The sequence below is a fragment of the Mastacembelus armatus genome, chromosome 4 (genome assembly GCF_900324485.2).
Source record: "Mastacembelus armatus chromosome 4, fMasArm1.2, whole genome shotgun sequence".
NCBI classification, from domain to species: Eukaryota; Metazoa; Chordata; class Actinopteri; order Synbranchiformes; family Mastacembelidae; genus Mastacembelus; species Mastacembelus armatus.
The window spans coordinates 18,540,906-18,565,875 of NC_046636.1; the positions used below are offsets into that span (position 1 = coordinate 18,540,906).

At 37.2% G+C, this 24,970-nt stretch overlaps 2 protein-coding genes across 2 annotated transcripts; both read right to left on the bottom strand.

Moving 5' to 3' along the window:
* Positions 1 to 422: 422 nt before the first annotated feature.
* On the bottom strand, positions 423 to 8,362 carry hs2st1b (heparan sulfate 2-O-sulfotransferase 1b). Its single transcript, XM_026305349.1, has 7 exons — positions 7,828 to 8,362; positions 5,810 to 6,048; positions 2,637 to 2,722; positions 2,136 to 2,274; positions 1,799 to 1,896; positions 1,010 to 1,167; positions 423 to 896 (listed from the first exon to the last, which is right to left on the bottom strand). The coding sequence occupies exons 1-7, from the start codon at positions 7,949 to 7,951 to the stop codon at positions 670 to 672; spliced, it is 1,071 nt and encodes a 356-aa protein (XP_026161134.1). The 5' UTR covers positions 7,952 to 8,362; the 3' UTR covers positions 423 to 669.
* A 12,577-nt stretch (positions 8,363 to 20,939) lies between these two features.
* On the bottom strand, positions 20,940 to 24,473 carry LOC113129358 (claudin-18-like). The gene is made up of 5 exons (XM_026305305.1): positions 24,254 to 24,473; positions 22,091 to 22,255; positions 21,847 to 21,985; positions 21,646 to 21,759; positions 20,940 to 21,081 (listed from the first exon to the last, which is right to left on the bottom strand). Exons 1-5 carry the CDS (start codon positions 24,471 to 24,473, stop codon positions 20,940 to 20,942), a joined length of 780 nt encoding a protein of 259 aa, XP_026161090.1.
* Positions 24,474 to 24,970: the final 497 nt, after the last annotated feature.

Here is a 24,970-nt window from a genome sequence, read left to right on the forward strand (position 1 = left end):
TATTAGTGTGCTATTATAAGTGCTATTAGTGTTATAACTGTAAAAACAGAACAGAACCAGGAAATGCAGGTCAAGAAGTTACAGAATCAAAGAGGGAAACATGATTGTGGGATCACTTGAAAATGAAACCAAAATAATATCCTATATGTCATAAAGGCACTATCAGGTCTCTTCTGCTGGAAATAACCCTGTGACCTTCCTCTTGTAATTGTCAGTTATATCAACAGCAGCTATCACTTATATCAGAAATGCACATCACCATCCCTGCGATAAAATACTGATACGATGTGTTAAACGTGTCTTAAAAATTGAGAACATCTCAGTGGGCTATAAAAATTACTATTCACGCACCAAAGGATGCAATGGTCCAATGTATTTTCTGTTACTACCATTTGGTCCAAAAACATGTTTACTGCATTTCAATACAATATATACAGATGCAGCTTTTTTTTTTTTTTTTGTTCAGTAACAGCTTAAGCTTGTCATTTGTAAACAAGTAGCTTGACAAGCACTTAAAATATTGTGTGCAAAAACTAGAATTACATACACCAGATGAGCTTATTTCCTTTTCCAATCTGCCAGTGGAGAGAAAAACCATCAGAAAAACCATGATCTTTGCCTCACAGTGTGTATGACTTCTGAATCCCTGTAAAGTCTGTGGATCCTCTTTCAGTTCACTTTGGGATAGATCTTTTCATAGAAGAAGCTTTGAGCCAGGACATAAAGTTCTCCATCCTTTTCCCTAACAGCATGGGCACGCACAAACTGAAACTGTTCAAGTGCAAACTCGTAAAATTCATTTTCAATTTTCCAGACATTGGACTGCTGCAGCTTGGCTATTGTCTCTTTGGTGGGGGGCTTCTTCTCAGTTGTCTTTCGCAAGTGGGACTTCTTTCCTGATGTAGCACATAAGGTTTGATAAGTATGTCAGTATGAGACACACAAGCTTACTACTGACTGGTTAAGGTACAAAACGAATGTTGTGAGATGATTGGACTTGCACTGGTACCTGTCCTGTAGAGTTCTGTAGCTCCCTTGAAGAAACGTGGAAGTGCTGCCTCAAGGATCATGATGAAGTCCTCCAACTCCTCAGTTACTCCAACTAACAGATACTCATTCACCAGGTTGTACTTGGCTTGTTCCAGGGCCCATCTACTCCCTGCATTCCTGCACAGAATAACACATAATCTGAGATCACTATAATCAGTCAATCTGAGATTAGTCAAATTTGTTTCTGCTCTGTCTGCCTTCATGTCAATTATGTGCAGGCTACATTTTAAAGATGTGTCTCTGAACCTGAATGCTCCATCATTAATTTCAATTATGCTGCAGGCATGAACTGCAAAAATACCTAATTACAATTTCTCAGATGAGTGTTGTGATTGCAATTGAAAATTGTAACATAAGCAACAAAGGATAATCACAAAAATATCTTGTTTCTATATTTATATTGCAGGATAAAAATAATGCAGCTGTTTTTTTCTGTAGGTGAGGACTGTTCCTGGTTTCTTTTTTAGTTTTTGTAAAGTTCCTTGAGATGATTTGTATTGTGATTTGGCGCTATACAAATAAAATTGAATTGAATTGAATTAATTGCTAAAGGTTGTTAAGATGTTAATTGTTTAAAACTTAAAACTGAGGTTCTTGCAATGTGAAACTGTTTTAAAATCATTCCAGAATGACATAATGTCCCACATACCATGTACCACCAGAGCAGGACCTAACAATTAAGTTCAGCTTAATGTGCATTTGGCCAGATTGTGTCCTACTTGTGGTGAGACAGGTCCAGCCCACTCACCAGCACTCTGAATGATGGCCACAGAAGAAGGGGATCTGCAGCCAGAGTTTCTCAGGAGCACAGTCAGAGCCCCCTGATGACACACATTCATCAAATGTCTGAAAGAAACACAAACATGCTCATAATTTATACTGTCAAACTAAAGCTCTGGGGGTCATCAAACAAATGATTTATCTGAGTAAAGGCAAACACTGTCATTCTTATAAATCTTTTACAATGTATGAACTCTCTAAATGTATTAATCAGCCAACCCACACTGCCTGAATTCTCTGCTCACACCATATGCTAAATCAACCGGGCACGATGTGAGTGAGACTAATGAGCTCTAACTACAGACCTTTTTATCCCCTTGTTTCCTTCGACGTAGGCCGGGTCTGTAGTCATCTCCAAAACGTAGGAAGTAGTAGTATGACACCAGACGCTCTATGGGGTCTCGCACCACATTTATGTACATCGGCTTTCCCTTCGCACCATATCTGAAAAAGAAAAGGGATTATTTTTGTGCCTAACAGGCATACGACTACAAAGCTGTGACTTTTAAGCACTTATTTTTATTTCACTGTAAAAACAGCTTTTCCATCAGTGAGAGAGGCAGCATCAGGGACGACTGGGACTGCAAGTTAACAGGATCTCTCTCACTGAAAAACACTTAACACCATTAGGATAATTACCTGTGATCACTGAAATGATAGTGTCAGGAGAGATAAGGACAACAATGCTATTAATCTACACTAAAGCACATAGTAGCAATCAGTACATGCCCTCCTTTTATCTGTTCTGCTAACTGTTTGTAACTAATCTAGATATTAATGGTATTACAGGAAATAAAGGGCCGTACTTTGAGAAGTCCAGATAAGCTACATGGCCGTGGTAGAAGCCGGGCTTCATCTGTCTCCATGAGGTGACATTCCTGACAAAGCGCACCTGTGGACAAAGATAATGGAAACTAATTATGGAGTAGCAGGGACACTCTGGTAAATGGAAAAAACACAGAATAAAAACAACACCAAGACAAAAAAGTAAAAACTATTTTTTTCTGATCAGTGATCAATATCCACTGAAAATAATTGACTATTGTCAAACATGTAGATATTCTTACAAGATCTTTAATCAGCTGACAGTAGGTTACAGATTTCAGGTGACAATAGCAAGGCTTTAGGTCTGGTTTCAGAATGATGTGCTTTATCCAAGAAATAAATGTCCAAAAATGTTAAAGTAATGAAATGAGGTGACCTTGTTTATTGTGCTTTGCATAATAATGGTATTCTTAATGAATGACCTCAACTTAAAATCATCTTAAGTTTCCCTCGTGGAGACTTTGTTTCCAGACTGTGTGGCAGGCCTCCCTGGGCAGAAACACAACTAAAATTATTGTACTTTGGCCTGGCTGATTTGGCTGGTTTATCAACAGTTAGCCACAGCAGTGGCCACACAGCTGATGGACGTACTTTAAAACCCTCAGTTCCTCACAGCAGCAATTTGCCTCAAGCAGGTGACATTCCTGACACAGAAACAGACAGAGAGAAAGAGAATTTCTGCAGTATTGGCTAGCATGAACTGCTGATCGTGCACAATTTTACTAGTGCTAATTTGCCAGAATACAAGCTACAAATTCATGCTCAAGTAGTAGGTCACAGAGTAACTCACGGAATCCATGGAAATATTTTAATTTCTGTTTCCATTCCATTTCTGTTGAGATTGTGCAGCTACTCATGGCTAGGACACATAAGGATACAAGTGTGTGTTATGCAGGAATTTTCCTTGGCTTTAGCTTACCTTCTCCTTTTTGATCAAACAAACAGTTGTAGTTAAGTTTCCTCATTTCAGTCACTACTGAGTAGAAGTATCCCATTTTACAGAGATGATGCAAAATGTCACTTTCCTCAACAATGTTTGAACGGGGGTTGATTGAGTTTCGTTGTTGCAAAAGCAGATATATTGGTAGCAAAAATAGTGAGATTACTGTGAAATACAGTTACAACTCTGCAGTTTGAAGTGACTTTACACTCAAACGTATGATGAAACCTAAGTTACAATACTGCAAAAAGATGCTGATACTTTGGCAGATGTTTTATAATATAATTCAACTGATGCTCAGTTCCAACATTTTAATGAAAATATTAACAATAAATATAAAATTATTTTTTAGCTTTGGAAATAAAGGATGTCTTTACTTTAAGCAGTTCATGCAGTTATATAAAGTCAGAAAAGCAAATCTTCTAGATATGTGCAGTTGTGTGTACTACAGCTGTGCAAAAAAGCCACATATTGGGGCACTCAGTGCTGGTGAACTTATTTCACTCAGGTAAGCCTATGAACAGTCTCAGCTCTGGACGATAATGGCAGGACAGTACAACTTTCACAAAGAGCTTTGGGATTTAAAAAAGTGAGGCACACAGGACTCCCTGTTCCTAAAACAAATTACACCTTGGTGAATATTAAATTTATAGTGTCTTCACTGTAATTCTAGGATGAAAGCAAAGGTGAAATGCTACAACTGTATGACTTGCTACATACAAATTACACATTTCATAGGTTAATGACAAACCGAAGCAATTTCCACCCACTGCCCTTTTTGTTGTCAACAGAGCAACCCACCATATCTATTCATTACTGCTGTCTCTCAGATAGAGCAATTAAAACAATTTCTGCAGTTTTGGCTAAGATAAAATTACTATTATTATTTCTCTTACTGGACAGAGGTTTGAATACTGCTCTACTGAAGTGGGATGGTCTGTGATGTGCCACCAGACTGAATCTTTCACCTTTTAGTGTGCAGTGCAGTATTTGTAGTTGGTGGAGGCTGTCTGTTGTGAGATGGCAGACAAGAAATTACCGTGGCACTAACTGCCGAATATAACACTAGCATAGCTGTGGGGCATTCACACTTTGTCCCAAGCTGCACTGATGGCACTATCAATGCACCCTATGTGACAAAGAGTAATGTGGGCTGATGTCACACACATTCCCTGAAGCTTTTACAACACACACAGGTCATTATATTTAGAGGATTTCATTTTGGATGAAGTTCCAAGTTAGTATATTTGACAAATTTGTTTAGCTCCACAATGACGAATCTTTCATTCACTGTGTTCAGTTTAGAAAACAGCATAGAAAAAAAAAAAAAAGAGATATACTGATAAATAATTCACAATAAATGTATGGGTTGTGTATTCAGGTCACCCCTCTACAAAATCACTATTAAGCCACAGTAAACGTGTTGTATGTAACAAAGAGCCAGACAGCATCAGTAAGATATGCTGAACTCATGGCAAAAAGAGGTCACCCAGCATCAGTGATTTGGAAAGATATACAGAAAGTCAAAATCTGCACTCCCAAACTGCAGCACCAGCAGCCAGACTCACTAACAAGGTAGAACTGGCATTATTTCAAATGCCAGCAGCAGGCGCTCCTCTTGGCCTTTTCAGTCTTTACCTCATATGACAAGGGTTCATAAAAAGCAAAGAAACTAAGTTCAGTTTCATCTTTTATAACAAAAGACTTGATGCTAATTAAAATGGCAGATAATAAAAAGGACTGATTCTGAGCATTAAGTCCCAGGATGAATTTTGCCTGCTAGTGATCTGCCTGCCTCAGCTTTTTTGCAGAATGCAGGGGTAAAGTGGAAAAGCAGCTTAGAGATGTCACACACTGTCACCACGGACATGTTGTCTAGCTGCACAGCAGCCCAACATATGAACCCAATAAGCACAAATAAGGTTTCATGTTGGTCACAAGTGTAATATTTGATAAACATTACAAAAAAGAAAGCCGTATTAAAATGCCATCCTTTCATTCTGCATTCTATTGGAGATTTGAAAGATAAGCTAATGCTGTTCAGAAGGTTACAGAAACTGAATTTACAGGCAGAGACTTAACAGATCGCTACATGCTACAGTCATGTGTTGCAGAAAATTATGTTGACGCAACACAGGTTTTATCAGCTGAATACCTGTAGGTTTGAATTTGATTTTGACATTGTATTTGTTATACAACGGTGTAAGTTCTTACCTGGTCTTGTAAAGACATGACTGGGTTGTTTTTGGTTGTGTTGATGTGCAGTACATGAAAACGATTCTTCCCACACAGGTCGTAGGCAATGTTAGTGAAGGAGGTGCTGGCAGTCTTGGGCACTCTGTTGTAGATGATGACCATGTCATCTTTTTCTGCCAGCGATGATAATCCCTGCCCAACATCTTCACTGTGCCGCTGCTCTACTTCAGCCACCTCGTGTCTGGCAATGGTACGTTCTGAACAGACAGAAAATCATGTTTACCTTGAGTGACCAGACACACATACATCTGAAAAGGCTATCAAACTCAGCTATTTGTGATTATTCAGCTGTTTGTTGAAAGTGTCTCTAGACTGAATCAATTTAATTATAATTTTAATTATCAAAGATTAGTTGGATTTCTCTACAGCCTGGAGTTTAATGAGCCAAGTTTTAGCTGGTGCTTATTGTCTTTCTCACTGTGCAGTGCACACAGCTGATGTGAGGCCACCAACAACATAATGAAGACACAGACACTATAACAACACTATAAATAAAAAAGTCATTTTAAAATTAAGCTTGGGGAGACCTGTTCACATCCCTTAATTAAGGAAAACAAGACCGTTCTTCAAAACACAGTAACACTGAAACAAGTAATTAAGCTTTTGATAATAGTGACAGGTGGCATAATTAAAAGTGTTTTCTCCCACTTCTTTTCTCCACCGAAATGTTAATTAGAGCCAATTACAGGAATGGCCTTGTGAGTATCTCTCGGACCAGCTGTGTGTTGCTCAGTTTAATTCAAGCACCCTGCTGCCCAAACAGCCCTTCAGTGTCTGACAACACAGGGAGACAGAAAGTTTACATGTAGCTGGCCAAACTGCATGTGAAGATGGATGGAAGGTCGCTTGGTCCTCGTAAGTTCCCTTTTCTTAAACACATTATATAGTAAACGTGCAAGCAGCCAGTGACTGTTTACTACAGTGGCCGACAAGGGCAAACACGCCGCAATGACCAAACATTGCAAATACAGAAATTGCCTCTAGGGGGACCCCGAACTGTGAGATGCTATGAACTATTGCTATTTTCTAAACACTGTCATCTTTTACAGTATTATAAAAGTACAGTACTGTAAAAGATGACAGCCAAGTGTTTAAAAAAGAAAAAAATGGTAAATGTACCTTTTTTATGTAGCCTCTCTAAAAGTTAGCCAAACTGTTTTCATAGCATGCCTCAGTTCGGATCCCCCTAGAGGCCTGGCACACTTCCATTCCATTAATATGCAGCATTTCTCTCTTGGATGTGTTTTTGGTATATGCAGCGTTTGGCCGTTGCGGCACATTTGCCCTTGTCGGCCACCGTAATTTACTACATTTAACTCTAATGCAAACATAATACAATCACCTTCTCTTACCAGCCTACATTAAATGTCATTCTCTAACTCTTCTTTCTGTCTTCTAGCAATGCCTCCCTCAAACAAGCCCTACTATACAGATGTGCTATACTGATCCCTATATGATCTGGGTGGATGCTTTGGCTGTCAGTTTTTCCTATAGATCTGAATAACAAGTCAGTTGCATCACCCTCAGTCTTCATAACCTGCTTCTAGCTGGTAATGTGGCTTTTTCCAACCCAGCCAGGTGCCTACCCCTGACAACTCCTTACCTCCAAGCACACATTAAACTGTCTGACACACAGTACGTCTGCTTAGACTTGCTGCTCATTAGTGAAGTACAAAATTGTTACAAGCCTCCAAAAATACAGCGGAAGAAATTCCTTTCTCAAACAGGTGTTGTTAAACAAGTCAAAAACTGCAGACTCAGAAATCTCAGTATATAAACATGAATTTAAAAATCTGTTTGCTCAAACTTAATTCCCCCCAACAAACGTGCCTTAATGTGCTGTATGAAACTGTTGTCAGACACATATTTAGCACAGTACTGTTATGTCAACAACACAAAATGTTTAGACTGAAGCGGCGCCTTACATGAACAAAATTATCTACGTATGAAGTTACCTACGTTCATTTTGATCTTACCGAGTCTGACTCTTGACTCGTGCAGTTTCTGGATCTGGTTCTCTATAAGGAGCATCGCCACTCCAAAAGCCAAAACAGCCAAAAGCTGAATCTTAGGCGGCATCATGATCCTTAAAAGCCCCATCAAACAGCCAAAAGAACCATACCGCGGAGGCTAACACTGAAGCCCACTGCCAATGCTAACCCAGCTAGGAGCTATGCGTTTGTCCGGCTAAACAGATTAACAAAGTAGATTGTCAGAGTAAGTCCCGCTAGTATTATAGCCGTTTAGCACCATTAGCTAACACTAGCTAGCTTCTCTGCTAACTAACATTTAAAAGCAACCTAAAGCTCATGCTAGCGCCGCCTCTAAATATCCAGACGGTGTTGACCCGGCATTTTCAATTCCCAGTTGCTTTCTTGTAAGCCTGTCGAAAACATGTGAAAGCCACACAGCTCCATTTACACACGACTTGAAACTGAAGGAAAAGATCATCAGAATATATGCAGCTGTGTGTCCTGTAGCTGTGCAGCTGTAGCTTCTTCTTCTTCTACTCCTGCTTCTTCGTGTTTACACAAGGCTCACCAACCAGTATAAACGGTACAAAGCGCCACCTACTAGATTGGAGAGAATGTAATCATTAACGTGTGTGCGCGCGCACACACATGCACGCACATACACACACACATTCTTGTTTTTAATCACTTGTGGGGTTCACAAGTGGAGTTTTTTTTTGGCCATTGGTAGGGACCATCAAAGGGTGTAAAAAATAAATCACAGAAAGACTTCTGGTCCCAGTACAAAACTAAAACTAAAACTAACTACAAAACACTAAGTCATAACTATAGTGCAGGAATTCATAACAAGATCTATTACATAAAATCCTAATTGATGGGAACACCAGCAAGAACTGCGTAGGATTCAACAATGGCTGACTGTAACTAAATATAAAGTGGCTCCAGAGCAGTTTAGGAAGACTGTAAAACAATACATAACTTACCACTTTGACCCTTCACATGTTTTGACAAAATTTTTGATAAAATTTAAACAACTTCACTCAGTAAACCTGTTTAATTGCAACCCAGTCAAATTCACAAATGACACACTTTCCTTCAACATCAAATGCTGTTTTGCCAATCAGGTGTCAAATATGTTAAAAAAGTACACAATTTTTTTAGGAATTCCTGCAACAATATTTGATATAATGCTGATTACAAATTAAATAATTAAAAACTGAAGAAAACTTACAATGATCCTCACATTTTCACATCTTGTCTCTAATATTTATTGTTTTTATGTATGTTTCTTTGTAATTGATACCTGAGATGCTATTCCTGGAAAGTGTAACACCAAATCAAAGACGTGCTGTGTTACTCTCATGTATTACACACACACTTGTCTTGTCACTTAAAAGTCCCAGACAGGACATATAGATGGAGCATGACAAAACTAATGACAACTTAAATTGATGACATGATCAAATTAATCTTGCTTCTCTCGGACCACCAGTGGAGATTAAAACAGCACTGTCTGCTGTCATACAAAAATCTTTTATTAGGCAATGAAGCATCATTCTGTAACACCACTGAATAATTAGAACTGAGTGGTTTCTGTCATTCCAACAATTCCAACAGAATGTCTTCACTGGTAAAGTTCTAATGCACAAAGAAACATGGCTACAATTTTGTACAAACCTGGATTTTATATGAAAGCCTTCTGTCTGCTCTGCTATGGCCTCTACTATGCTGTACGTTGTGTGTGTAGTCCTGCACTTGGTCCGATACAGACCTAAAAATTAATGCACTTACAGTAGATTACGTCACAGATGTGTCTGAAAAAAGAAAAATTAATGGAACAAACCAAAGATCCAGCTCGGTTCAAAGAGACACTATTTTCATCATTACAAATGCACATAACTTCCAAGCAATGAATATTTAGGTCACTTATAAAAGGAATGCAAACAAAGATATGAAAACAAACTGATGGTTTTGAGCACTCTGCAATCCCTATACAGCACCCACCATGGTATTTCAGTTACTAAGTGAAGTTCGAGCTTTGGTGATGTTTATATACCTTGTGGAGAATCCCTAAATCTGTTTAAAAGCTACTGAAAAACTTTACTGGCATCTGTAATGACTGATCAGACTCCCTGTAACACTGTGGGTGACTTCACCTTCCCCTGCTTGTTCCTACTGAGCCAAAATGAATGTTTTTGTAAAAAAATGCCTTTGTCATTTGTCAGACAGAAATGCTAACTAAGGTGTGGATTGGATGTAATGACACATCTGTATCAGTTAATGTCTCACTTTTATTGCAAATTCTTAGATATAAGGTCTATTATGACATGCACTGACCAACCTAAAATATAAAATTCATAATTATACCTGTTGTGTCTTCATCTTCATGGGTTCTCTCATGTTCACTCTCATACCCCTGACTTTCCACTTCGATTATCTCTACAGAAGATAGTTAATTACTTAAGTTAGATTACTTAAAAGTTTCTGATAGCTTAACCCTCAGAGGTCGACGAACGCGCCGGTGCATTTTGTGGCATCTTCTCCTGATAATGCCAAAACAAACTTAAATTACTCCGTTGGTTTTGATCATACAAATAAGAGCAATATATCATTCAAAACTGGAAATGGTCTAGTTTTATTTGTATACACTCATAATAACAACTAAATTCTGTGCTTTTGTAAAATAAAGAAAGCAGACAGGGTGTGCTCTCTATCTTGACAGTAAATAAAACAACCACAATCTCAGCAAATACTTGCCTCATAAAAATAAGAAATATATGGCTAGAAAGCTTGAAATGTCTTCTTTTAAATGAAACAATTCAAGTCAAAAACAAATCATCACTTTTTATTTAATCCGTATGAACGTAAGGAGCGGTACATTTTCTCCTGTCTCACCTCATTATAGCTAATGTGATCCCGCCTCGCACTGAGCACACTGTTTATATGGAAATAATCTAAGGTGAGATAGGTAATTCTGTACATGCCCCCAAGAAATGACATAAAACGTCAAACTTCACCGTAGAATTTACTCACTTTTTCTGTGTGTTTGGATGATGGCACGCTACACGGGTGAAAAAGCGCTTTGTATGTTCCAGACAGCGACGAAGAGTTTACTTTGTCCTCAGAGGAAAAACACGACTCAGATGACGAAAGTTTGCATCTGCATTGTATTGCACTAATTCCGTCAGCCACATTCCTGACTGAAACGCTCATTATGCGGGTCTTTGTCTTCTCAAGTGAATCACATGACTATTCATGATCAGACACACCTTCCTGCATATGTCTTTTCTAAACAAAAAATGTCTTAGAAAATTTAAATCAGTGTATTGCTTTCTATGAATGACTGAACAAATTACTTTCGCATCATTTTGAAGCAAACACTATAGACTACAAGATGCAGTTCTTAAAAGTCTTATGAACTAATGTTCTGTTTGTGTTTTATGGCCTTATTTCAGTGACTTTTGGTTTTTCACTAACCATGCATAAACGCTGTTCTCAAAAACACAATCATGTATAAACTTGCTGCTCACATATTATTGTAGCCCAGTTTGTGCTGATTACAGTGTTATCAGACATTAGCTATTAATATGTTTAAAAGCAACTGAAAAAAACACAAATGTCAGGGCATGTCAAAACTTGTCCAGAGAGTTAACCACATAGAATTTTTTTCTAGAAAAAGTAAAGAAAGTTACATTTTGCTAGAAAAGAAAATGCTAGAAAGTTAGCATTCTTGAACATTATAACCTATATAAAGATCTGTCTCAGTAATATATTGTTAGAAGTCATTAGTTTTATCTAGAATGCAGCTTGTAAACTGGCAATTAATGTATTTACAAAAACAAAGAAACAAAGACAATTATGGATTATTTACATACTATCTGAATCTATGTGAATATGGTCCAGGTCCTTCCCTTTGTACTCTACCAGCCTTCCTAGTTCTAGGGCCCTGAGTATCTTCCTAACTGTGGTAAGCTGGAGTGTAGCCTCTTGTAAGGTGAACTCTCACATCATGTCCAAGAAAATCTGCCAGTTGATCAAGCTCAGTGTCTTTGAGATTTTGACTTTAGAAAGAGTAGCAACATGTTTTCTGAGCTTCATTGAGGTGAGTGCCTGGGGATTTTTAATATTACCATCTTTAACAAACTGATGAATGCAGTCTGAACCTCTGTAGTGGGACAAAGAATTTGGTCATTCAAACAAATACACATCACCTCTTAAAACCCTGCATTTTTCTTGCTTGGTTACCTGCACATCAATGGATTCCTTCATCATCAGAGTTAAGAGGACAGACACTTTTCTACCCCTCTTTCCTTTTATCACTAGCCAAACAAAATGCTATCATTGCTTCTTTTCTACTTCACTGATGGCTAGATTTATATGCTCATGAGTGTCAGAAGTGTCTCGGAGAAGATATGTAGAGAGGTGAGTTTTGGACATTTCTCCTGCCATGCGGCGGTAAAACAGAACCATTTGGACTAGGATTACCTTTGTCACTGCGGTCCAATCACTCCCTATTCTTGTGCTGCTTCTGTGTCTTTCTTTTTAAGGCTTCAGATTTAACAAAAGTGGCAAGCGCAATTATACTATGCCCAATATTGCTTGCAAGAGATGGACATTTAAACTCTCCAGTGTCACCATTTAACCCTGCTGTATGTCTTACTGCATTTATGGCATAGTTATAATTTTCAGGCTTAATGATATCTTACGGTTTTCAGGGGGTGACTTGATGTAGAGACAAAAGCAATCTAAGTTCTGTCAACTTCAGACACATTTAATAATACTGGCTTGGATTATTTTCATGTTTTCTAAAGTCTGTATCCATACTCTAACACAAGTTCATCCTCTTGGATTGCTTGGTCAATTTTTCCTTATTCACTGCACTGATAAGCCTCCAAAAGCTATCACTAAAGCTATTTGAAACTGTCTGGGTAAATGCATAAAGAGACTGGACTCTGTTTTTACCAAGTTTTGTCATTGTGCCACTAGGCTTAAATTGGCAAACATTACTGTGGCGCCACATAATTAATCTAGCAAACAGTCCACAACAGTAAGCACAATGTAAAAACTCCTGCCCATCCCTGTGGCTGTTTGAAAGGTAGAGGTTTCCCTCAACCTTTTTCAGGAACCTGCAGGTTGTATTAAAATTACCTCTATTTCAGTGGTCTAGCTGCATACACCTCTGTTTTGAGTTTTTTGGAAAGCTCAACACTCTTATGGTTTCATCGTGTTTGCGTATTAAGTGTCTAGCCATTTTGTTGGTATCCAACCCGAAAAACATGCAATGGCGTTTTTTATTGTACTCTCTGTAGCCATCTTTTTTCTTGGAAACACGAGGCAAAAAGACAGTGTTGACTTCATCCATAGACTCTTCATCATTTGTGTTCTCCTAGACTGACTAGAAGAAACCAGCTTATTGTCCAGGTGAACTAAGAGTCCACTCTTTCAATGTCCATTCCTTGGATGTTCACTGTCGGGGTTGGATGTTCACTGTCGGGGGGATGTCTGTGCCTGTGGAAATTCAACACCAGCTCTTTGATCTTTCCCGTGCTGATCTAGAGGCTGTTCCACAGACACCAGCCCACAAAGTCCTGGATCAGCTCTCTGTACTCCCTGTCCTCCTTATCTGAGATGAAGGTGATGACCGCAGTCATCAGAGAACTTTTTCAGGAAACAATTCAGTGAGCTGTACATGAAATCTGTAGTACACAGGGTGAAGAGGAAAGGTGCTGACAGGTCTGAACCGACATGACTTCCCCAACTGTGCCTCCTCCACAAGTGAGCATGTTAAGTCCCTCATGGGGGAGCACTGCTCTGTTACAAAAGATTCTTAGCTGATCCCTAATTTACGTAATATTAGGGCCATGGCTTTCTGCAGAATCTCCCAAAACATTGGAATCAGAGAAAAAAGTAGAATGGGATATGACCAGGGTAAACGCTGCAAGATTGATGTCCATGGTGCAAACAAAAGGCAATACACAATACTTCAAAAAAAATTAAAAAGTGATACGAAAAAGAAAAAAGCTCAATGATGAGCAGGAGCTGCTGTGATAGGCTTCCACCCTTGCTAACTTTTAATCTAAGATTCCAATAAATCCTGCTTCATGAAGATGATGATGCTCACTTTTTGTTTAAATTGTTTCAGAGGTGTTTATTCAATCATTTGAAGGCTCCAGTTTGTGCTGCTGTTGAACTACAATGTGATATACACATATGTATTTAGCACTTGGCCTAGCCTCACTAACAAATGTATTTGATATAAACACATCAACAATACCAAACACAGTTGAACAATAACATATCCAAAACTTGCTTTTATTTTTTCTTGCACTTTGTGCCCTGAGAATTGAGCCTTCAGATCATTACAGAGGTGATCTCCAGCTAGATGATCAAAGAAGCATTTACCACTTGTCAGAGACCAAAGACTGAATTATAACATTCAAAATAACAGAACAGAAATTCACACACAACTTGTGAATACTTACATTTAAGTTGCTAGTGTAAAGTCACTGCTCTTGTGGCACGAAGCTGCTGCTGCTATTGATACTCATAAGAGGAAAATCCACACTCCTGAAACCATGCAAATCTTGCCCACTACTGTCTGGAAGAAATTCCTCTTCGCTTAAATTTGATTCTTCATAGATAACTGTCTCTATGTCTGTCTGTAGAACTGTCTGTAAGTTCTAAATATGTAAAAAAAAAAAAAAAAAAAAAAAGGTGAAAACACATGTAATGTTAATTTACTCAAAGGCTAATTGTTGTTAATGGTAGGATGACTGACAACAGAAGTATTATCATCAAGCCAAATGCATATTAACCAATCTCATTCTGGGACGCCACAAAGACTGTGGTCAAGTGTGTGCTGTACACCATATACCACATCTGTCCATGACCCATGTCTATTGGCCCACTCTCAGGCTGCCCAAGTGCCTTTTGAATACTGAATAAAATTTACAATGAAAAACTACAAAAACAATATATTAAACCTGGACCCATCATTCAGCCAAGTAGTACTCATTTACACAATCCCCTACTAAATGGAGCAGCAAGGGCTTTATTATTGAATGATAGAGTATTATGATAATGACAAATAAATTAAAAATGTTATACAAGTAGCTAAACCTTAAACCTTTAATAGGAGGGAATTTCACTCTGTCTTGTGGGCTACTGTTCAGCCCATTACTCACATTTTCTCACCAAGGCCAATTTGTGTTTCCGTAGTTGTAAGTAGTTCCAGCTGCAATGTCTTTAATGGCGAATAAACGCAAATGAGGCTTGTTATCTACCATAATCTTCTTCATTCTGCAGTTTGGCAATTTGTGGTCATCACTGACCAGTCTTCCTAGGGAACCATCCTTTTTTGATGTATCAATACTAAAAGGACCCAGTAAGAAAAAAGATTTAGTTGTCCAGACAACTATATAAGAATGATCAAAACCTTCAGAGCACTACTTTAGTATTGCTAATGCTGTAAAATACCCAACAGCTATTTCATACATACCACCAATGTTTTTGGTCTAATGAGAAGTCAAACAAAAAAAACATTTTCTTTTTCTGAATATTTTTTCTGTCTTTATTCACTTTCTTCTTTGGTAATAAGTTCCCCCTGATTCTTCCCTCCATCCAAGACCTGTACAGAGCACTGTATACCAGCCCAGTTTCTTCCCTCAGGCTGTTACTCTCATGAACTCTGCAGCACTTCAGCACTGCTTGATTCCTCTAGAGTCCAAACATTTAGCATTTGACATGAATGGAATATAGGTTTTACTGTCTGAAGAGGTTTTAATGTTATACCAGTTAATGGAGTTTAGAGTTCACATTAATACCAAAGCAGCAGCACTAAAAAATTGACTTATGAAATTATTATAATTGTATATATTTTAGTTGATTAAATAGCTAATGTGTCATAGGTACAAAATGTACATTGTTGTACAAAATGTATTTAGTATGCAGTTAGTTGTAAGTAAAATAAAATACCATAGTAATAATAATAATGATGGAAATAATAGTAATGTCAACAATTAAAAATTAAATTGTTATTAAAAAACTAAAACATAAAATCATTTAATTCACTGTGGCTTTTGGGCTTTAGGCTTAATCAATGCTTTCATAGGAGTTTCTTTCTTAGTTTTGATTAAAACATCCAACTATAGCAAATAATGCAGTAAATTGGCTTTATCAATGTCCTAATAATACACACTTTATGTAAACTGCAGTACCAATTGCGTCCTTACGGGAGCAGCGTAGAGCGGAATCCACACACACTTATACACACTAGCACTTGTTTTTCTATCTTTGTTGGAATTTTTTTCAGAGTCAATAGGGACTAGGGTTTTGGTCCCCACAAAGTTTTTGGACCGTACACTGTGAATGAACTCTCTGTGTTGTATAAAGACAAGTACAAACACAATGCTCTCAGCAGTCTTATACTGTCACTCTGTCTCAATAATTTTGTCTCCTAACTAAATTTCTATATTTGGTAAAATGCAGAACATGTTCTCAGTCTTCCAGTACAACACTGATAGAGACTCTTTTCATATAAATACGGTGTGTTAGAAACGCATCCAAAGCTTAACCCCTTACTGCCCAAATTTATTTACAATCATATAAAAAAATAATAAATTATTTGTTTTTTTACTTTTTTTTTCACCTCGCTGCATTCATACTGGAAATAGTTTGAGGGGAATTCATGACGATAGCCTTCAAGGGATTAAATTTTCATGTTTGTATTAGTCATTCAGGTTCAAGGCATTGTCTCTGGTGGTCAGCATTAATGAAACAGAACAATCCACAAATGTAATTGTGCTTTTTGAATTCTAGACAAAAACCAAAATACCTGAATATATGACTGAATCTCCTTGGGAAACATTCTACAGAAACAGGAACAATGCACCTTTTCCAATTATTAAATGTTGAAGGTTCTATTTATATTAAGCTAAATATAATGATTATTATTATTACAATAAATATATTGAACTGTAAAATAGGTGGATGTAGTATGCATTTGTGCAGGACTTATTAAATATACTGAATAAATACAAAGCACTTATGGACAATACAACATGGAATCTTCTTAACAAAAATGGATATAATAAAAATTAAACACAGGTAATATTAAAAGACCTTGAAATCAAGTGACGTAAAATTATAAGATGAGATAAGATAAACTGTATTAAAGCCCAAAGGGAAATTCAAGTTTAAAAAAGCAAATAAGGCATTTCACAGAAACTATTGATAACAATAATGGTGGAACTTCAAGCTATTGACATAACTCAGATAGCATGGGAAGATATTTCATTTCATAACAGTGGAGCAAACCTTAAATGTCAAAGCACATGTCTTATCAAAAGACCAGTAAGAGGAACTCTCAAACAAATTTATTTCCTCATTCACTATGAGGTGGGAAGTGTGCTGAGATAAGTAATTCGTTATATTATCAGGAAATGGACTTCTTATTTTTCTCTTTCTCTGACTGCTTGTACTTTCAAAAAGATAGGTCAAACAGTACAATGCATAAAATAACTGAGCCGTCTACCTGCTGGGTGAGAATGGAAATTTTCACCATAAAAATTATCCATTATAAATTCACTATGATTTAATTCCTATGTAATATTAAAAATATGGGAACTTATTTAGAATAAAAGGAATGCCCCATGTGATGTGTTACTGGTCTCAGGTGCTGACTTTTATTTGGTCTAACTGAAATACATATTCCTATTACCTAATATTTACACAATGAAGGAGTGATTTATCTGTTCTTACAGTATTCTATTCCACAGAGTGCTTATTTCTATGTCAGCTCCAAGAAAGGTGTTATCAGTGAGAGGTTCCTCCAACATATGCATCACATCACACATCTGGAACTTTATTTCTCTCTCACCAATGGTGCAAGAAAAGGTACAGTGAGCCCATGTACAAGGCAATAGAAAACATCGTCTGTTTACAGAAACCAGTTCCAGTTTTATAGCAATTAAAGTTTTCAAAAAAATACTGACATTTCCATGACAATTTGTTCTGTGAAACAGTACAACAGCATTTGTCATTATTTTCCTCCAAATAGCAATGCTTCAACATCCATCCATCCATTATCCAAACCCACTTATTCCTAAGCAGGGTAACAGGGATCTGCTGGACCCTATCCCAACTATTTTTGAGTGAAAGGCAGGGGTGCAATTGCAACATATTTTAGCAACTGATAGGAAGGTTGTCTACATACTTGAACAAGTATCAATAGTGTATGGCTTTTGATAGAAAAAAACATTTTTTAGCAGTCTTTCAGAACATTTAATAATTATTTCACTGTAGCACATCATCACATGCACACAGTTCATACAATTTTCAAAATATGTTAAGCCTTCAACTGTTCTATAGGCATCAGCAACATCATTTCAGACAGTTCCACCTATATGGTTCAATCCTCACTACTGAAGCTGAACTGATGTGACTAATGACTGACTAATTTATAGATTGACTGGTAGCCAGTATAGATAAACTGTCCATACAGTAACCTACAAAATCCAAAACTTGGTAAGATTTGACAAGACTAAGTGATGCACCTCTTAGCCAGTAGGTGGTGCCAGAGTTCCAAAGATAAAGCTATATTGGTTGGATGTGCAGTACATGGTTCAAACAGAACAAGACAAAGTGGCTTTTTCGTAAACTAAAGTCAGATCCAAACTTTGAGTCACAGATTCTCTATGGATTGATCAGACAGTCCCGACTCTACACACCCATCCTTTATGAGTTCAAAGACGAGCATAAACACATTAGACACCACTGCAGACCACTTACAGATTTAAAGTTAATACATAAAAAAATGTGTAAAATGAGAGATACATAAAATATATTTACCTAAGAAAAGATGTTTTAACAAACATTTCAAATTCACTTAGTTCATGATGAGATTTATCTAAGTCTGGCTTTCACAACCCATACAGATCAACAGCTCATATTAACAAAAGGACAAGTAGTAATAATAATTTGAAACTACTATTATCTAAGATTTTCCACAATCTTTGTTACACTTTAAGAGACCTAAAGGACTGATATCCACAGTAGAAAACCTTGTACAAAATTGTTAAATCACCCTGGTATATCCTCACCTAAATCCTCAATCTATAAGCAAAGCATCACCCTTTGCTCACCAGAAGCCAAGCATTTTAGTAAAACAGCTTTCTAAAACTTATTTTAGTTCTCAGACAGGCAGACACACAAAATTGGGGAAGTCTAAGCAGAAAACTTAGACTTAGAACTTTCCGACACTTTCTGAAGCAATTAATGATTTACTTTTAGTGTGATTCAGTGTTAATATTGTATCCATGTATGCTTTTAATAAAAAATTATCAAAAAATGTGATTCATTCAAATAATCAAAATCCTTCCTGGGAAATAGAGCACATGGAAGAGGAGTAACAGCAACGGTACTGTCTTGCTGTCACAGAACAGTCCAGATACACAGGCTACAGAACATCTGACCAATGAACCATCAAAACTGCCATGTCTGTCTGAGAGGAACCATTAGTTTTAATCAGTTACAACAAAACAATGTGAGAAATGTTTCATTTATTAGACAGCATGATGCTGGAGGCCTTGAGATAATAGGTAACTATCATGGATAGACTGATGACCATTGCATTTTCTAACGATAACACTAATAGGATAAACAACAACACAATCACCTATATAGCTGTTTCAGATGGTTCAATCATCACTGAGAATAAGCACAAATTAAATAAAACTATTGGATAGTGGGTGTAATTGAATTTTCTTACATTTCTTTCATGTGGGGAAGTTTTGCCTTATTTAAAATCATTTAAATTTTACTTAAACAGTTTGTGTTCCTTAAAGAATCATTTGTACAATATTTTATGGTAATCTAATGAAACCATCCATCCATCCATTTTCTATACCCGCTTGTTCCTAATCCAGGGTCACGGGGATCTGCTGGAGCCTATCCTAGCTCTCTTTGGGTGAAAGGTGGGGGCCTGGACAGGTCACCAGTCCATCGCAGGGCCACATATAGACACACAGAAACAAACAACCATTCACACTCACTCCTATGGGCATCATAAGAGTCACCAATCAGCCTAACATGCATGTTTTTGGACTGTGGGAGGAAACCAGAGTACCTGGAGTAAACCCATGCAAGCACAGGGAGAACATGAAAACTCCACACAGAAAGGCCGGGTTGCAAACCCAAGACCTTCTTGCAGTGAGGTAACAGTGCTAACCACTCAGCCGGACATGTATTCGACATTCACATTTAATGAAGACCAATTAGGATTAAATTACTCCATCTGTACGTGAACAAAGTGCTTCCTAATTTCTTAGCAAGTGTTAGCTAGCTTCAAACTGGAGATTTACTAAATGGGTTACTACAGCTATTAAAACTTTAAAAAATATAAATATATTCTATATAAAAAAACTATATAAATATGAATAAATAATATATAAATAAACTATAAAAATGTACCTGTAGTATCACAAACTGAAATACCAGTTTGATGAGTCCAAAGGATGTATTAAAATGACTACAAAATCTGATCATAATGTAGATATGGATTTGTTTTATTTATATATACAGTACACAGATGGCAAAATACATTGAGACATGGAGTCATCCAGGTTGAAATTAGTGTCATATTGCTTTGTAATTAGAGGTACACTGGGTTCATTTTTGTCAAATGTCACCTTACAAAAGTTTACATTGTTAGTAAAAAGCATTTTAAACAAGTGCCAGGTTAGTACACATAGAATGACAATATAGTAGTTTTCTCCCTCCCAAGTCTAAAAAACAGTTTTGTAAGCAGGCTAATGTTACTTATTTTGTGGTTTATATGTTGAGGTGATAAATTTAGTATTAGACAAAATAAAAACTGTTATCATGTCACACATAAGAACATAACACAACACGAATTACAAAACAGCATTCGATAATTAGGATTCTATAATGCTATTAAAAAAGAATAAAAACAAATATGTTAAATGTTTAACAGTTATATCAAACCAAAATACAGAGAAAAAAAAATCCCTCTTTCCATGAATGCGAGTGAAAAATGAGAAAAACACAGATCATCACACCGTTGGAGAACATAAAAAAAGGATATGAGTAAAACGATTCTACACATAGTCAAATCTCTGATTCGACTGCCTTCCCTCCACACTTGGACCCTTGTAGGAATCGTTGTAGGCAGGATGGGGTCTGATGTCGGACTTGTAGATAGTGTGGTGAGAGGCAGCTTTGTAGGCCATCCCATCATACCTGAAGAATATCAGTATATAAACAATTAAAAAATAATTATAACATCCAAACAGTCACACCGGTTCCAACCTTCTCATATGTGGAATCCCACCACTCATGCAAATATGAAGTCTTAAAAAATAATCTTGCAAATAAAAATATATTACACTGAGGGACAAGTGTGACCACAGTGTGTGTTTGTAAGTAAGTATCTGCTGCGCTGCGATATATATGCAAAGAAAACACCAGAAAGACCTGCATTTACATTTTGCTGAGTATGTGTTCCTAAATTTTAAAGGGGCTAAGAGTCTACCGCCCCTCCGCACAATAAAATATATCCAGAAGTATTTTATTTTGTTGGTCAGCTTTGTCAGAAGTTTAAATTACAGCAGAAAACATACAATCTGCACTAGTACCAAATTTGTGAAGTAGCCCTGCTTACTAGGCATTTCTGTTGGCTCTACAGTCTCTTTGGCAGCTTGCGCCTTTTATTGCATAGAAGGAGAGATGTTATGTGAAAGTTTCTACCAGTCTTGTAAAAAAATAACAAGTCGTCACATTGCTTTCTTTAGTGATGGCACATACCGTTGCTTCCTCTCTGGAACCATTCCACGGCAGGCCAGACACATCATGACACCACCAATCACCAAGATGGCTCCACCAATCCAGCCCACAAAAAGCGCCGGGCCAAATGTGTACCTGAAACCACAGTTATGGTAAAACACTGAATCTGTTTGAGCAGATATCACATCACTTATATATTCATCTTAAATTGACATGATGTACCTTGGAGTCAGAGCTCCTGTGAGTCCACCAACATTTCCTCCTCCAAACATACTGAATCCGCCACTGGCATATGTTGTGAACTGAAAACTTTGCACGATCAAGTTAGCAAAGGCTGAAACTCCAGCGATGCCACAGACACCTAAATATAACAAAAATAAATAAATAAGTAAATGTATAATATACATAGTATGTGTGTGTGTGTGTGTGTGTGTGGGAGGGGCTATAAACTGTAGCATTACTGTACCTGCAAGTAGAAACATGATTCCTGCTGTCAGAGTCATTGTGGCTTTGATGTTGTCCTCCATGTTTCCCATTTTCAAACACTTCAGTGCAAATATGGCAATCAGGCATCCAATGGCTCCAAGAACAATACCAACAATCATCAAGGCCCGGACCGCTTGGAGCAGCGCTGAAAGTCAAAGTTATAGAATTTAGAGCATGCCTCCTGACAGGACCTGTTTGACAAATCGATTTGCAATAGTAACAAGCAAGTAACATAAATACATTTCCTCATATGCTGTACTCCGCTGCATATTTTGGCTGTCTTAGTTACTAGATACTTTTCAGATTTTACATACAACAAACAGAATAGAAAAATAAAATCTTACCCTACTTAAAAAGCATTAAAAATGTTTTATGTAAAATATGTCACTCTATAACATGGTTAAAATGGTTTTGATGTATGTATTTTCCTAATAACTGTAATGTGTGACAGTATTTTTACAGTACTTTTACATTTATAGATAATTAGACCTAAATAAAAGAGGTAAGCATTGCGTCCAAAGTACTATAAATCACACAAAACATGATTTAATAACTAAAGCCAAAAAAAAAATACGCACAAAAAAAACCCCACCATTAGCAACAACCATCAAACATCTTGTATTTCCACAAGAAAGAGAAAAAAGGGCAAAAAACACTGGCAGTTCAAGTGTTATTAAAATATTGCTGTAGATACTGTCTGACAGAGATCATTTTTAAATAAGTGAACTTACTTTTCTCATATATCATCAAGTGAAACTCATTAGTGAGTTCTTCATCTTATCACTGATTCAAATTTTATTTGACTCGCACTGTTTCATACCAAAGCTCAAGGTGCTTTACGGAATAATAAAATAAAAAGGCAGAAAAAGGCACGTGCTGTACTCACACACATCCTGCAAACACATGAACAATAATGCTTTAGTAAAAACTCTACACTGTATGTTGCTGTTAAATAAAATACTTACGAAACTGTGAGGTCAAAATCTCCTAAAATGAGTGACAGATATTGATCATGCACATGGATAGCAGAAAATCAGAAGCTTAGCAGCATTGTTGTAAAAACTCAAAATTCATGTCCCAGTGTAATAAAACATACTGACCTAAATGCCATCTTTCAATTGCTGGAGATATTGTACCTGCATTATTCTATTCCTTAAAATGTTATGTTCAATATGCTCTACTCTGCGTTCAAATGTTAAGTACAGAGTGTGGAAAAGCACTTCACATTGTGTGACACTCTGCTAAAGCTTGTGCTTGCTCAGCTAAGCTTTGGATGTTTCATTAAATTCCCATTTGATTCCAGAGACACCTTTTCTGCAGTCGACTGCATTTTCATGCAGGGGGGAAATGGAGAAAACCTGCCCTAAAACCTTCCAAATATTCTAAAGTACCTTCCTAGGTCTTTTGTAAAATGTTCTCCTTAATCCAACATGTGGAGAAATATGATATATATATATATTTTTTTCCTATAAATGTAATTCTCTTACCTGGCAATCCTAGTATAGTATAATAAGGCCTGCACTGTGTTGTACCGTATGCTGTCCCTACACACGAGTTCCATAGCCCAGAATAAGTGAAAACATTTGTTATGACTGTAAAAGATCGGTCTTGTAAGCTCCACATGTCCATTGCGGTTGCTGCCGATATTAAAAATTGCCCCAGTGCGGACAACATGAATCCTATTAACTGAATTATTGAGGCAGCCATTTTAGATGTCCCGCTCAAACAAAGTTACCACCAATGTCAATGACTTGTGAAATGGCAGCATCGGTGCTGCTCCTTATCGTTATGTATGGTTCAACGGGGAACAGGCCTTATCAGATGTTTACCTAAAGTCTTTGTCCTAGTTGCAGGAAATTGACACTGAAAATCTCCACCCCTTCATAAGGGAGGGTGTGGGCTGACCTTTCATCATTATTTTCCCATCATTTTAAGCAAACACAGACCTGACATAGTTTGATTTGCTTTTTTAACCAATGACACTTTGTCAATTAAGATTATTTTATTCTCTCTCTCTATTACATATAGAATATATATGTTAATATAGATATAGAATATAAAACAACTATAAAACTTTATTCCATTAAATGAGTTAATCCAATTCATGCTGATTCTGTGTGGCTGATGACAAAGAAAAACCAACCTGGCAGTCCCAGAATGGTGAAGTAAGGCCGACACTCTGTGAAGCCAGAGCTCTGTCGGACACATGACCTCCACAGGCCTGAGTAGGAGTACACAGCTGTCACAGGGTTGTCGAAGAGATCTTCTGTCGCCCACGGATCCATCCCCGTTGCAGCGATTATTCCCGCCACCCCTAACAAACTCAGGATGAATCCCACAACTTGACAGAGAGTGGCTGCCATAGTGCTTTTCTCTGCTGGTGGAAAAAGCTCAGTCAAAAACTCTTCAGCGCCGCGGCTGTGTGTTTGAATATGATATTGGCAGGTTTGCAGTCAAGAAGGACTTCATTAATGACCCTGACTGTTTGCATGCAACCCAGTCATGTACAGAAGAAGTTGGGTGGAGCGTATCACTATCAGTTAAACATGACTAATATTTCTTACTAATTATGGTTGGTAAATGGTGAACATGATGTGGTGGCTTGACTGATCATTGTTTTGAGTCACTTTTAATTTATTATTAATTTAACTAAAAATAGCATTTGTCAAAAACATAAAATGAGGAAATTCAGTTGCTTTCCAACATCAAATCGTGACTGAACCCTGTTTATAGGGGTGAAACTGGACAGAGGTTGGACAGCTATAATGATGATACAGCTCCTGTACACTTAGCAAAATTGCAGCTTGTTTACACAGAAAGTGTTTCTGATGGAACAGATACCAAAATAAAGGTGGTGTCT